At 41.8% G+C, this 15,070-nt stretch overlaps 1 protein-coding gene across 6 annotated transcripts in view; it reads left to right on the top strand.

The window, feature by feature from the left end:
- RYR2 (ryanodine receptor 2) overlaps positions 1-15,070 on the top strand; it is a 540,637-nt gene that overhangs the window by 365,246 nt on the left and 160,321 nt on the right. For all 6 annotated transcript variants that reach the window (XM_045860807.1, XM_045860777.1, XM_045860769.1 and 3 more), the window contains 4 exons: positions 3,860-3,974; positions 5,219-5,351; positions 5,546-5,649; positions 14,472-14,607. In XM_045860807.1, coding sequence (XP_045716763.1) covers positions 3,860-3,974; positions 5,219-5,351; positions 5,546-5,649; positions 14,472-14,607 — 488 coding nt within the window. The remainder of the gene's footprint in view (positions 1-3,859; positions 3,975-5,218; positions 5,352-5,545; positions 5,650-14,471; positions 14,608-15,070) is intronic.

Raw genomic sequence — 15,070 nt, 5'->3', positions numbered from 1 at the left:
AAAGGATCTAAATAGAGCTTCTAGAAATGAAAAATGTCTGTAACTGACATCAAAAACAGTTAATTAAATTGCAGAAGAGAACATGAGTAACTCAGATCACAGCTCTGGGAAGACTAGTCCTGCAGCACTGAGAGATGAAAATCCAACAGAGCAGGGAAGACACCCAAGGGAGGGGCCTCGGAGAGGGGCTGCCTGCGCTGGAAGGGAGACTGGGAAAGAAGACACTGCACGACAGCCCAAGGAGGGGAGTGTGGGAGGAGCCACTGGCTTGAGTTTTTCCGAACTGATGTGAGACGGGACTTCAGAGATTCCTGAAGCACCAACAGTTCTACATCCACAGCGTAAAACCAGCGCTAAATAGACTATTTTAGAAGGAAATAGAGGGGAAGGCCAGAATGCTTACAGAGAAGCACTACTTAGAATTCTCCAGGGCAGAACTGGGCAGCACCAGTCAGTGTGTGATGTGTCACCCAGCTGAGAAGTCAACATGGGGAGCTTGCACTTTGTGCGGATTTTTCAAATGTGTAGCCCATGTTCAGGAGTGAGAGGGAAACAAAGGTATTTCAGAATACTTGCTTGCTGTCCCTCATTGAAAGACCGTCTAAAGGCTGTACATTCAAGAAAAGAAAATGGAATTCAGAGAGAAGGAATGGGAGACCATGAGTTTTAGAGAGAATGTTACCAGTGCGTACTTGCAGAAATCTGAGCAATTGATAATTTGTGGATATGAAAATAAGAGGGAACTAACATCCCAGAGAAAAATGAGAAAATTACTTAAACGTAAGCATGTAGAACTCTGGAATGTAGCTCTGACCAGCGTGGTTCAGTTGTTTGAATGTCATCCCACTAAGCGAAAGGTCAGTAGCTCCATCCCTGGTCAGGATCAACGCCTGGGTTGTGGGTTCAGTCCCGGTTGGGGCACCTGTGAGAGGCAACCAGTTGATGTTTCTCTCCCTTTCTTTCTCCCTCCCTTATCCTCTCTCTAAAAGTAAGTAAATATTTTTTAAAAGAAATCTGCAATGTAAAATGTTGAAAAGGGATGTTGGAGACAGATATTTAGACAAGAAAAAGCTAATCTAGCTCTATAAGTATCAGATAAAAGAAGAGATAATGAAGATGACTATTGACATGGATAAAAGAAAATGCAAAAAATAATGAAAAGGACTAAAGAAACCTCACGTTGGTTCTTTGAAAAAACTAATAAAATAGAGAACAGTTTTTTCTTTGACAAAACTAAATAATTGTAAGGAAGAGAAAGTACAGAAAGATTCAGGTTGTATGATATCATGTATGTACATTTTAAATTTTCATAAAGCAATGCTATATATTGCCCATGAACTTATTGACTAATTGAAATCCTAAAAATAAAATGGAAGATTGTATTCCTAAATAGTTATAATGGCTGCACACTAAAAATAAATATACTCACTGGGCAAAGAGGGAGCACAGAAAAGCCTGAACAACGAAGGTAAATTTTACAGTCTTAATTTATGATTGTATGAGCTTCAGGCATTTTATTTAATGCCTTAAGTCTACCCTGAGGAGGCGTCTCAAAATAAGTAACCTTAATTAGCCAAGGAAAAAGGAATTCGAAGAAACCGAAAGCTCTCTCTCAAATAAACATAAAATGTTTCTTTTTGTGAAATTAGAAATATCCCTTAAAAGGACACATTTAATAAATGACAGCCTGCATGCTGGGTGGCTGGATTATAAATCCATTTAATTTACCAAGAACTCAGGCAAACGAGATTCTCGATTAGATACTTTTCAAAGTTTGGTCATACGAAGGACTTGAACTGACACGGGAACAGACGTCGCAGCTGTACCTGGGTTGAGAGCGGAGGAGGGTCACCTGTGGCGTGTGCGCTGTGCTGTGAAGGAAGGGGCCCGTGGTGGCCGAGTCTGTTTTTGCCTGGAACAGACCAGACCGTGCTGGTCCTGGGCCCTCATTTCTCTGGGTTGTCCTGTCTTAAAGATCTCTTTATTAAAACAAAAGTAAGCTAAATTCTAAGTTAAAAACTAAAATTAAAAAAAACGAAGAAAGGAATCATAGGAGAATTCTGCTGTTCCATTTCCTCCGTGTGGCCTAACAAAAAGTTAGCGAGTGACTGACTGAGTGGGGGTCTCCTGTGAAGGAGACGAGAGTCGGAGGCAGAGTTTGCGTTTCCTTGCAGCCAGTACCTCCTTTTTGTGCTGAAGTTCTGACAGGAAAGAAAAAGCTCTTGCATTGATTTGATTTGTGTTAAAATAACAATTAAGTGAGCTCCTCGTTTGATGCGTGCTCACCTGCCTGCAGAGAGTACGGAACGCTGTGCATGGCTCGTTGAAACATGAGAAAGACATACACAGAGACAACGAGGTCCTGTGGGGAAATAGGGACAGAAGGGCCACTCTCTCTCATGGAGAGTGCCATGGCCACTCCCTCTAGTGGGGAGTGCGCTTGGCCACCCTCTCTCCTGGAGAGCACCCCGTATCCATTCCCAAGCAGATTTTTATTGAGAAAACAGACTTAGTTTGTGGATTCACAGTCTGGCAGAAAAGATCAAAAGAAGTAGGTGACTTACAAAGGTGCAGACAGAACCCCCGCTGTGATTCTGGGCAGAGATTGGGGTCTTATTTAACAGGGCTCAAAGGGCAGTTTTAGTTTCCTGTCTGTGCCTTTAAATTCTAATCTAACAACATACTCCAGTAAACAGATCTCACAGGATCTTGCATATTCTATGTCCCAGGCCTGATTACCCTGGGGGTCCACCGTTTCTGGTCTGGGCTGTACCGCCCCTGCTAGCCTGAGTTAACAGAGAAGACAAAGGCAGCCAGGAGACTTGGATTTCTCACAAGGACTCAGGCTTTGACAAAGCCTAGGGGGCAGGGGTTGATGTCCTTCACTCCTTCATTTCCACAGCCCCGTGAATCTCCTCCCTCAGGGCATTCCCATGTGATCGCGTCTGTCTGAGGTTCATTCTCTTTCTTAGAAAATTGTTACCCGTCTTTGACTGCCGATCATGCAAGGGAGCCAGGCATTAGAACAGGCAGAGTTCATGCCAGGGAAATAAGTTTTGCCTCATTAGTGGCTCCTGGTCCGGAGGTCTTTCACTCAGCCTAAGTCATGGGGGGTTACAGCTTCCTGAGACCAGGCAGGGCAGTCCCCAACACTCATTCATTTACAGTGACTACTAAAAATTAAGGTCCTTACAGGCCCCCCCTTCACATGCATATTGTAATATTATGTGAGGCAGTGACACCGAGGAGAAGCAGTTCAGGGGCCGCCTGCTGCTGTTCTTGAAGCTGAATGTTTGTTTTAATGAGTCTGATTCCTTGCGCCTGGACTTCATGTGTGTTCAGTTTCTTTCAGAGAATGTGGATCTTTTAAAAGCATTTCACCAGAATAACGTACTTGTAACAGGAAGTAATGCTACTATTATTAAACATGCAAATATTGAACATAGTACTAAAATAGCATGTGCAGAAAGCAAATATACTTATATATCAATAATCTATATAGGAAATTTCCTATTAACATGAAAACTGATTTATTTCTATACAAAGGAAGGTTGATCATGTTTGAATAGAAATTAAATTAGGAATGATGTGTCCAAAAGTGTATTTCATATTAGTGAATGTTTACATATTTAGTACATTTCATGTAAATGAAAAGCATAGACAACTTATGTACTGTTTTTAGTCGGCTACCAATCTTTTTGAGAAAAACTCAATTGTACTTACTTTTGTGGCTTAACTGTGATTGGTCTTACTTTTTCGTCTGTGCCAGCACTTGTTTCTAACCGGTTGATCAGGTGAATTGCTGCTGAAGGTTTGCTCTGACCTCTGTGCTTCCCTCTGTACCTGTGTTCTTTTGCAGGGACATCATGAATAATAAAGTGTTCTACCAGCACCCTAACCTCATGAGGGCACTGGGCATGCACGAGACGGTGATGGAGGTCATGGTGAACGTCCTGGGCGGTGGGGAGTCCAAGGTAAAGGATGCCTTTGATTGCTGGCACGCTGTTTATCCCGGCTGTCTCTGTGACATGCATTTCCTAAACTCTCTCGAGGGGACTGTTCGGAGAGTTAGCTTGTGAAAAACAAATGAACGAAACCTCACAGAGTGAGAGTTGGGCATGCCACTAGTGTTTTTCTCTAATATCTGTAACAGTTTTATCCTCTGTTGTGAAACTAGCTGTACCCTAAACTGTTGTCATTTGGGGATGTTTAGAAAGTGAAAGTTTATACTGTGCTACTTTTCTGAAATTGAGAATAATGAAGCATCCACAACACAGATATGTCCTTCAAACCCAGTCATCCCCTTGATGACGGGGTGGTGCTGAATTCCTGATCCAAACCGAGACTGGAGGATGATCCTCCAGCGTATTTGTTGAAAGACTGTGTGAACTATTGCAGGATTAACATTTAAAATGAAGTTCTTTAAAACCAAATGAATAGAATAACATAACAAATAAGTCATATAAGTTGGCATAATTTCATAACTTCTGATTTGCAAAATGCATTTCAGTATTTTTAGGAATTTTACAATGTATTTTTCAAAATACACAAATGAATCCCTAATTCTTATGTTCTGCCTACCAGTTAGACAGGCTTATAAAGATATTTGTAAAATGCTGTGTTAAAGAGGAACTCCCACCGTCGTCTGAGGATCCCAGAGCAAGGTTTGGCTCTCAGGCGACATGTCTTAGATAGGGCCAAGGGGGAGGCTGGGACCACCTGGAACCAGGATGACAAAAGCAACTACAACAGCGTCGATGATGCCAAGTCAGGGTCCCAGATCCTGCACTGGGTGTTTATTGCAGACTGTCTCACTGACGGTCCCCTTTCTTACCTGAAGGGGGCATCATTACCCAGCTTACTCGAGTTTCACAGAACAGAATCGGTGAGATTGCACCAGGTCACAAGGAAGCACAGCTGACAGTGCTCAGGAATCACAACGAGCCTGCCCCATTCCTGAACCAGCCCCAGTCATGCCTCCTTCAGCTCAGGGCTGTAGATTGGTTCCAAATCAGGCCATGGATGGTAACGCCACGCCTGATTCTCTGTGGCTCACAGACTAGGCGAGTCCAAGTCTGGAAGTATGAAGGCCTTCAGGGTCTGAGGCTCTGCAGATGTGGCCACACGTGGGTGGACAGTGTGACTGAGACCCGAACCTCTGAACTCCATTCTATACAGATGATTTGCTTTCACAGCTAATCCAATGCTCTTTATGTAGGAGATCACTTTTCCCAAGATGGTGGCCAACTGTTGCCGTTTTCTCTGTTACTTCTGTCGTATAAGTCGGCAGAATCAGAAAGCTATGTTTGATCACCTCAGTTATTTATTGGAAAACAGCAGCGTTGGTCTAGGTGAGTAAATGTTTGACTTTCACTCAATTTTTAGGGTAAAAGGAATGTACACGTTGCAGTGCAGTGTGAATTGACTCAGAGTAGTGCTGTGTGTGCTACACTAGGAATTAAATTTGCAGTGAAAATGTGCTTTGCAAGGAACTCAGACTTGCAGTACAATCCAGGTTTTGTCTCATGTTCGTTTGGGTTGACAGCCTCACCAGCTATGCGGGGGTCGACCCCGCTGGACGTGGCTGCAGCCTCCGTGATGGATAACAACGAGCTGGCCTTGGCGCTGCGTGAGCCGGATCTGGAGAAGGTAGGCCTCCCCCTTGCCGCTGTGCTGCTGTGAGGCAAGCTCACTCCTGTTTTCCAGGATTATTTAAATATAACTGTCCTATAGTTATAATCATGTTGCTGTAATTATATATAAGTGTTTTACGTGATACTGTAATTATAAGTTACAAAGAACAAGGAATTTGAGATGTTATTTCCTTTAACCATGTGCATTTTTCTCTGAAAAGAAAATCAACTTTCTCTGTACTCCTGTGTGTTTGTTTCATGATATTTGCTGTCGCACTTGCTTTAATCACACAGTTTCAGTTTTCTGAAATGTCAGAGACCGAGGTACGGGGCTGTGGGGGGTGCACTTTATCACCTGTGCCTGATTTACTGTATAGAGCGCACCCTCCACTCGTCTAAAGCTTGTTCTGTTTTAGCCTGATTAACTCTACTGGCTTCATCCTGACTCCCTGAGACTCTGACCCACCACGAGTCCACGAGTCCCAGGCAGGTGGCAGCTGGCTTTGGTATACCCTGAGACCTGCTGAGCAGCCTCAGACCCAGCACTGGTACCAAATTAGAATCTTTGTCAATCTGCTGAACACCACTTGTCCCTACCTGGTGACTCACTGAGAACCTACCTCACGCAACTTGCCTCCCGGTAGCGGCTTTTTCAGTGACTGAGCCTAACAGACAGCTGACGAGTGGAGGCAAGTGGAGGTGGGCCTTGGGCCTTTTGCTGACCTGCACCTGGGCTTGGTGCTGGTGAAAGCTGGCCTTGGTGTGTAGCCCGGCCTTTCCTATACACACTGAGGCCCAGCAGAGGCAGCCACAGACTGCGACTCACTTGGTTGCTCCAGACAGGTAGCCCACGGTCAGTTACAGGCAGCGTCTGACTCTGATGTGCACTGGTCCCTCCCCAGAGGCCCTAGAACCAACACACCTGGTGGTGGGCTCGAGACTAAACCAGAGCATGGCCCATTTAGCGCCATAATGTCACAACTAAATAAAGATCCTGGAAGGCACCAGACCCTGCTGGGGTAGCTTTTGCTTCATGGGGTCAGCCCCCACATAACAGCTCATTCACTGTGGTCAGGATCAATCCTCATAGTCAGCCAGCACAAGGATCAAATCAACACGTGGACAGGACAACCACAATTAAGACTCAACTGCAGTAGGAGGGCTTACATAACCCACAAAAGGACACTCCTGGAGCACCTGGCTCAGGTGACCAGGAAGATTGTGCCACTGAGCCCTGCAAGACACCTTCTACTTAAGGTCACCACATCAAGACTGGGAGATATAGCAGATCTAGCTAATACAGAGAAATAAATGCAAAGAGGCAGCCAAAATGGGGAGTCAAAGAAACAAACCCCAAAAGGAAGAACAGGAGAAATCCCCAGAAAAAGAGCTAAGTGAAAGAGTGACAAGCAAACTACCAGATACAGAGTTTAAAACAATGGCCATAAGGATGCTGAAGGAATTTAGGGGAAGAACGGATGATCTCAGTGAGAAGTTAAAGGAATAGTAAGTATAAAAAAGGATATAGAAGCCATAAAAAAGAACCAGTCACAAATGAAGACTACAACAAATGAAGAATACACTAGAAGGAATAAACAGCAGGTTTCATAAAGTAGAGGATTGAATCAGCAATTTGCAGCAGAATGTCTTTTGCTACACCCAAGCAGAACAGCAAAAAAAAAAAAAAAAAAGAATTTTCAAAAACGAGGGTAGTCCAATGGACCTCTGGGACAGCATCAAGTATAATAATATCTTCATCACAGGAGTACCAAAAGGAGAAGAGAGACAGACCAAGGGATTGAGAACCTATTTGAATAAATAGTGACAAAATTTCCCTAACCTGGTGAAGGAAAAAGACAGGCAAGTCCAGGAAGTGCTGAGTCCCAAATAAGAAGAATCCAAAGGAGCCCAAACCAAGATACATCATAATTAAAATGGTGAAGGTTAGAGACAAAGAGAGAATCTTAACTGCAGCAAAAAAAAGACAGTTAGTTACCTACAAGGGAAGAAGTCCCACAAGATTGTCACCTCATATCTCAACCCAAAATACTCAAAGTGATAAAAAGCAAAGACCTACAACCAAGACTTCTCCACCCGGCAAGGTTATCATAGATAAGTAAAGGAGAAATAAGAACTTTGAAGACAAGAAAAAGCTAAAGGAGTTTTTCAACAACAAACAAGTATTACAGGAATTGGATTTCTTTAAGAAGAAAGAAGAAGAGGAACATATTTTAAAGAATATAGTAGCAATAAATGCATAATTATCAATAATCACTTTAAATGTAGATGGTTAAATGTTCCAGTCAAAATACATTGGGTAGCTGAAGGGATGAGAAAAGACCCATGTATGTGCCATTTACAAGAGACCTACCTCAGAACAAAAGGCACACACAGGCTGGAAGTTAAGAGATGGGAAGAGATATTTCATGTAAATGGAAACAAAACAAAAAAGCCCGAGTTGCAATACTTGTACCATACAAAACAGACTTTAAAACAAAGGCTATAATAAGAGACAAAGAAGTACATTACATAATGATAAAGGAATCAATTAAACAAGAGGAAATAACCCTTGCAAACATTTATGCACTCACTACTGGAGCACCTAAATGGAAAATAAAAAGCAAATCTTGATGGACATAAAGGGAGAGATCAGTAGTAACACACTTCACTGCAGGGGACTTTAACACCCTATTGACATCAATGGATAGACCTTCCAGAAAAAAATTAACAAGGAAACAGTGGCTTTAAGTGACACATTAGAGTAGATGGAGTTATGCATTTTTATTTTTATTTTTTTAGATGGAGTTATTGATATTTTGAGAGCCTTATACTGCAAAACTGCAGGATATACAATTTTATTAAGGACACATGGAATATTTTCCAGGATAGACCACATTGTTGGGCCTTTAAACAAGCTTCAATAAATTTAAATCATTTCAGGCATCTTCTTTGATTACAGTGGTAATCAAAGTGGTGTGAAACTAGAAATCAATCACAGAAAGAAAACAAAGACACTGAAACACATGGAGGCCTATATACAGGTCAAAACCAAGATCAAGGAAGAAATCAAAAGATACCTTGAGACAAATGAAAATAAAAACACAAAAATCCTTCTTCCAAAAAAATATATACCTATGGCACACAGCCAAAGCAGTTTTAACAGGGCAATTCATAGCAATACAGACAGACGTATCACAAGAAATGAGAAAAAGTGCAAGTAAACAATCTGACCTTACATCTAAAGCAACTAGTAAAAGAACATTGAGGAAAGCCAAAAGTGAGTAGAAGGAAGTAAATAAAAATGGTCAGAGCAGAAATAAACAAAATAGTCTAAAAAAATACAAAGGTGTGAAATCCAGACTGGGTACTCTGAGAAGGTAAAGAAAATGGTTAAACCTTTACATATACTCATCAAGGAAAAGAGAGAGATGAACTAAATAAGTAAAATCAGAAGGGAGATGGAATAAGTAACAACCGACACCACAGAAATACAAAGGATTATAATAAAATACTGCAAACAATCATATACAACAAATTGGACAATCTGGAAGAAATGGATAGATTTCTAGAAACATACAATCTCCCATGGCTGAAACAAGAGGAAACAAAATCTGTACAGATCACTTGCAACCAACAAAATCAAAGCAGTTATCAAAAAACCTTCAACAAAGGAAGTCCAAGACTGGATGGCTTCACAGTAAATTTTACCAAACATTAAAAAAAGAACTAATACTTAGCCTTATCAAACTATTCCAAAAAATTCAAGAGGAGGAAGTACTTCCAAGCTCATTTTATGAGGCCAACATTATCCTGATTCCAAAACCAGATAAAGACACTACAAAGAAAGAAAATTATAGGCCAATATTTCTGGTGAACATGGAATCAAAAATCCTCAACAAAAATATTAGCAAACTGAATTTGGCAATACATTAAAAAGATCATACACCATGACCAAGTGGGCTAAGTCCTGGAATGCAAGCTTGGTACAATATCCATAAATCAACTAATATGATACACCACATAAACAGAATAAAGGATTAAAATCATGTGATTATATCAGTAGGTACAGATAAAGCATTTGACAAAAATCCAGCACCCATTTATGATAAAACCTCTCAGCAAATTGAAAATAGAGGGCACAAACCACAACACAATAAAGGCCATGTATGACAAACCTGCAGCTAATACCACTGTCAGCAGGGACAAACTAAGTGTGGTTCCTGTGATCGGGAACAGTGCAGGGATACCCAATATTGCCACTCTTACTTAACATAGCACTGGAAGTTGTAGCCACAGCAGTCAGACAAGAAGATGAATAAAAGGCATCCTAATTTAAAGGAAGAAGTAAAACTGTCGTTATTTGCAGATGACATATCATAGAGAAAACCGTAAAGACTCTACCGAGAAACTGCTAGATCTAATAAATGAATGCAATAATGTAGCAGCGTACAAAATCAATACTCAGAAATCAATTGCATTTTATTCACCAATAATGACCTATCAGAAAGGGAAACTAAGAAAACAATCCCATTTATAATTGCATCAAAGCTAAAATACCTAGGAATAAATTTAACTGAGGGGAAAATTATTAAGATATTGAAGAAAATTCAAAGACAATACTATCAAATTGAATCATCCACCATGCTCATGGATGAGAAAAATTAACATCTTAAACTGTCTATACTATTGAAAGCAATCTATAGATCCAGCATAATTCCTATCAAAATACCAATGGCATTTTTCACAGAATTAGAACAAATAATCCAAAATTTTGCATGGAAACAAAAGACCCCAAATAGGCACAACAATCTTGAGAAAAAGAGCGAAGTTGGAGGTGTCACACTAACTGATACCGAACTATGCCGTGAGGCCATTCTAAACAAGACAGCATGGGTCTGGCACAAAAACAGATAAGTAGATCGATGCAATAGAATAGAGAGCCTGGAAATGAAGCCGTTTCTTCATGATCACCTAACATATGACAAAGGAAACAAGCACATACAGTGGGGTAAAGACGGTCTATGCAATAACAGTGTTGGGAAAACTGGACAGATACATGCAAGAAATGAAACTGGACCACCTTCGTATACCACACACAAGAATAAACTTAAAATGGATTTAGACTTAAATGTAAGACCTGAAATCATAAAACTCCTAAAAGAAAACATAGGCAGTGTTTTACTTGGACATTTCTTGTTGACAGTATTTTTTTATATATCTCTTTGGGTAAGGTAAACAAAAGAAAAAAATAAACATGGGACTACATCAAACTAAAAGCTTTTTCACAGTGAGGGAAACCATCAACAAAATGAGAGCAACAACCTACTTTTTGGGAGAAGGTATCTGTCAATGATACATCGAATAAGGGGATAATATCCAAGATTTATGAAGAACTCAGGCAATGCAACACCAGAAACACCAACAATCCAATTAAAAATGGACAAAGGACCTGAATAGACATTTTTCCAAAGAGGACATACAGAGGGCCAATAGACGTATGCAAGGATGCTCAACATCACTAATCATGAGAGGAATGCAAATCAAAACCACAATGAGATACCATGTCACACCGGTCAGAATGGCCACCATCAATAAATCAACAAACAACAAGTATTAGTAAGGACGTGGAGAAAAAGGAGCCCTCGTTCACTGTTGTTGGGAATGCAGACTGGTGCAGCCATCATGGAGAACAGTATGGAGGGTTCTTAAGAAAGTAAAAATGGAACTGCTTTAAGTCCCAGTGTTCGCACAACTGGGTGTATATTCAAAGATACCCAAAACACTAATTCAAAAAAGTATATCCACTTTCAGTTCATTGCAACATTATTTACAAAGCCAAAATATGAAAACCGTCCAAATGTCCATCAGTACATGAGTGGATAAAAAGCAGTGGTACATACACAATGGAATATCAGCCATAAAAAGAATGAAATCTTACGAGTTTTGACAATGTTGATGATCTTAGAGGGTATTAGCTAAGTGGAATAAGCCAGACAGAGAAAGATATGTACCATATGATTTCACTTATATGTGGAAGCTGAATAACAAAAAATAAACAAAATAGAAACAGACTTATAGATACAGAGAACAAACTGGTGGAGGACAGAGGGGAGGGGTGTCGAGGGACAGAATCAGAACAGGTAATAGGGTTGAGTAGTACTGATTGATACCACAGAAGAGCCCTGAGCCTGCAAGGTAAAGCATGGGGAATGCAGTTAGCGGGACAGTATGGAAAACTTTCTGTGGTTACAGGTGGGCCCTTGAGTCATCCAAGGGAGCACTTTGTGACCTGTGCAAGTGTCTGTCTGCTATGCTGCACACCTGAAACTAGTATGAGAGTTGCGTGCAAACTAGAATTGAAAAATAAAATTAAGAATACATATATAAGACAAAAGTAAACTGTCATTTTAACATGTCACACATACATTTTATATGGAAGTTTATAACAGTTCGAGGTATCAGAGATACACTAAGGCCATGCACTCTAAGCACACTAAGCTACATGCATGTTTGCCAGAATGTAGGTGCATTTCCCCCACATTTTAGATGGAGTGGCATTCTAAGTCATCCTCTGGGCTTCTCCTTTACTCCCCCCACTGGCAGCCAGACTCTCAAAGGATCCTATTACTGTCCTGCCCAGAACTCTTCTTGGACTGCCTGCCTCACTCTGCAGCAACAAGCAAAGGCTCTGAGCTGCCCGCTCCCAGTTGACTGGAGTTGCCTCCAGTTTGGGCACGGGGCAAGGCTGTTCTTGACCTTCACAGACACACCTGTGTGTGGACATGCGCTTCTCTCTCTGTACGGCGCCTCTGCCCATCTGCTCCCTGCAGCAGCAGACGACATTCCAGCCACCCCACACGCCCCTCGGCATCTGCTCCGCGCCCCCTTTTTAATATTAGCCATTTTAATTGGAGTGTAGATTAAACGATTTTCAATCACACAAAGAAGAAAATCCTTCTGAGGGTGGTCAGAGTGCAGGTCAGGAGGTCTGGGGAGACTCACCTTCGCATACGTTTGACAGCTGTGCACTGGCGCCCCCCAGGGCCAGCACTGTCCTCATGCTGAGCACCCCTCAGGGCCAGTGCTGTCCTCATAGATGGGACAGAGCGGGGACAACACAGAAGGAAAGCCCCACTCACAGCTCACTGAAGTTACAGTGGGAAATGGGTTTTTTAAACTACATAGATTTTAGGAAAATGTATTTATTTTTAAATGTAAGTATAATTTTAAACTACATTGCTATAAATATAAATGAGATGAAGATGTATTTTATGTATATAATGTATGAACATGTTTCTGACTGTAGATCACAAAGCAGTAAAAAGGACAGGAAGAGCTTAAGGAAGCAGAGAAGAGGTTTCAGTTCACAACAAACCGCATGAACGCAGAAAAGCTGGGAGGAAGGGGACTTTGGGGCAATGACTAGAAGGCTGTCTGGCAGGCGGAGGGAGGCAGGAGCAAGCACCAAGGTCCCAAGGCAGGAGCACACCTGGCTGGGTCCAGGGACAGCAGGGGTTGGGTGGCTGGAGCAGAGAGAGCCCAGCAGGGAGTGGAGCAAAGTGGGCTGGTGTGCCCGTGTGGGGCATGCTGCGGGCAGTGAGCTGGAGCTGAGGGCTGGCTCGGGCCACGCTGCAACTGGCTCTCAGAGCCCTCGTTCTGCATGAGAGCAGCCAGGTGCAGCAAGATACCTGCGGGGCGACCGTGTGCCTGCCTGTCATGCATGGAGTGTGCCCGCTGAGGAGTTGTGGCCGGGGCCAGGTTGTCCAGGCTGTGCCGGGTCAGGGGGCCCAGTGATGGGCACCGTCTTTACGCACGTGTGAGCCTCTCAAAGCCCATTGAACCTACACTTCGAATAGATGAGCTTATGGTACAGAAATCATGCCTTGAGAGAATTGATGTAACATATTTTTAGTTGTATTACTTATTTCTTTTCAAAACTGATTTAGCTTGAGCCACATGTAATTTAATTTGTTTGGTCAGTTGATCCCCTAATAACCTACTCCCATTGGCAATGCCCAATTTAGGGGTTTCTTTTAAAATTGGGTCAGTTATGAAATATTGTCGAGGATCAACATTCATATAAAATAATTGAGCAGAAACAGAAAAATGACACATGGACAGGGACAGCAGTGTAGTGATTGTGGGGGGTAGGGGTTGTAAGGTGGCTAAATGGTAAAGGAAAAAAACAATAAAAATTTTTAAAGGCAAAGCTAAACAGAAATTCTGATGTGTTAAGTTCCACAGTACTAAAAGGTAGGTAGTATTATCACCAATTTTATAGACAGTGGAAACTATCTTTAGAAGTTCAGGAACTTGCTTGAAATAGTTCAGTAAAGGATGCAGGTTGGATGTGAACCCAAGGATGCGGGACTGTAGTGAGTTCTCCGCTTCGCTGTGGCTGTTCTCACACACTCCCCATCCCCCAATGAAACTGACAGGTCATTTTGGACGCAATTCACTTTGAAGTATCTTTGTACTTTAGAAGGATCTTCCAGCATCTCAGATGGGCCACATGTCATTCAACATTTTGGAAGTTTATCAAATATTATCAATTGTTTTTGTAGGTAAAAGTCACAAATTAAATGATACAAAATTTAGTGATATTTTTCTTTCATAGAATTTATTCATAAACATTTTTATGATAATACTTTGTTATGGTTTTTGATATTTCCTAATTTCAAGGTTTTTCTATGTGGATTGTCATGAGATTAAAAAGACCTTTCAAAGCTGTGTGTGTTACGAACCACCCCAGGACAGCACCATTCACCAGGTCTAGCACAAGTGACTGATTTGTCACCCGGGGGTCACACTGCTGCCCCCATCCTGTCCTGTCCACAGGTCGTGCGATACCTGGCCGGCTGCGGCCTGCAGAGCTGCCAGATGCTGGTGTCCAGGGGGTACCCGGACATTGGGTGGAACCCGGTCGAAGGGGAGCGATACCTCGACTTCCTGCGATTCGCAGTCTTCTGCAATGGTAGGGCCAGCTGCAGTGGGGTCCTGTTGGGTCGTTGTTATTAAAACTGCACAGTGGTAGTTAATGTAAGATCGTGATACACCCCAGCATTTTCATGGAGTAAGTAAATATTAGAAAAGAAATTGAGTATTTTATAATCAGATTTTTACAGTAACAGTTCACTTTATAATATTTATTTTGATAGTGATGCTATACATCATGTTTAAAATTAAAAGTTTGCCCTGGCTGGCGTAGCTCAGTGGATTGAGCGTGGGCTGCTAACCAAAGTGTTGCAGGTTCGATTCCCAGCCAGGGTACATGCCTGGGTTGCAGGCCATGGCCCTCAGCAACCGCACATTGATGTTTCTCTCCCTCTCTCTCTCTCTCTCTCTCTCTCTCTCTCTCTCTCTCTCTATCTCCCTCCCTTCCCTCTCTAAAAATAAATAAATAAAATCTTAAAAAAAATTAAAAGTTTAGGAACTTA

The sequence above is a fragment of the Phyllostomus hastatus genome, unplaced genomic scaffold (assembly GCF_019186645.2).
Source record: "Phyllostomus hastatus isolate PE091 unplaced genomic scaffold, TTU_PhHast_1.1 phas_contig_148, whole genome shotgun sequence".
Taxonomy (NCBI): Eukaryota; Metazoa; Chordata; class Mammalia; order Chiroptera; family Phyllostomidae; genus Phyllostomus; species Phyllostomus hastatus.
This window is presented reverse-complemented; position numbering and strand designations above follow the sequence as displayed.